The following is a 364-nucleotide window of genomic DNA, read 5'->3' on the forward strand; positions in this document are numbered from 1 at the left end:
ACAACTTGGCTTCACTTTGGAACACATGGCAACGGTGCTACATGGAAATGAAAACAAAGTTTTGGTAACGTTAGCCAAGTACTTATCTTGAAAAATTACTTATACACTTGTTGGAAACTAATATGTTGCCTGTATTCAAGTTTGTTTGACAAAAAACGCTAATTTCGTTGTAGGAGTGGGGGCACTTTTAACATTCGGTCTTGTTTAGCTAGCTAGCTAACGCAACTAGCTAACGTTATAGCGATTTCCTGCTATTTGTTTTATTACCACTGCGTGTAGACTTAGTTAAATACTCAACTACCACATTTGCAGTGCCTGCTATAATTTGAGTTGCGAGACTCCGTAGGTAGTTAAGGATACGTGT

The 364-nt window shown here is 38.2% G+C and overlaps 1 protein-coding gene across 2 annotated transcripts in view; it reads left to right on the plus strand.

Moving 5' to 3' along the window:
* LOC139417396 (zinc finger protein 667-like) overlaps nucleotides 1-364 on the plus strand; it is a 39,075-nt gene continuing 38,711 nt past the window's right edge. Inside the window, exon 1 of one of the 2 annotated variants that reach the window (XM_071166667.1) lies at nucleotides 1-64. In XM_071166667.1, the coding sequence (XP_071022768.1) occupies nucleotides 26-64 (39 nt within the window). In that variant the 5' untranslated portion in view covers nucleotides 1-25. Of the gene's footprint in view, nucleotides 79-364 lie in introns of both variants that reach the window. The other variant, XM_071166668.1, reaches the window with a different exon arrangement.

The sequence above is a fragment of the Oncorhynchus clarkii genome, chromosome 9 (assembly GCF_045791955.1).
Source record: "Oncorhynchus clarkii lewisi isolate Uvic-CL-2024 chromosome 9, UVic_Ocla_1.0, whole genome shotgun sequence".
In the NCBI taxonomy this organism is placed as follows: Eukaryota; Metazoa; Chordata; class Actinopteri; order Salmoniformes; family Salmonidae; genus Oncorhynchus; species Oncorhynchus clarkii.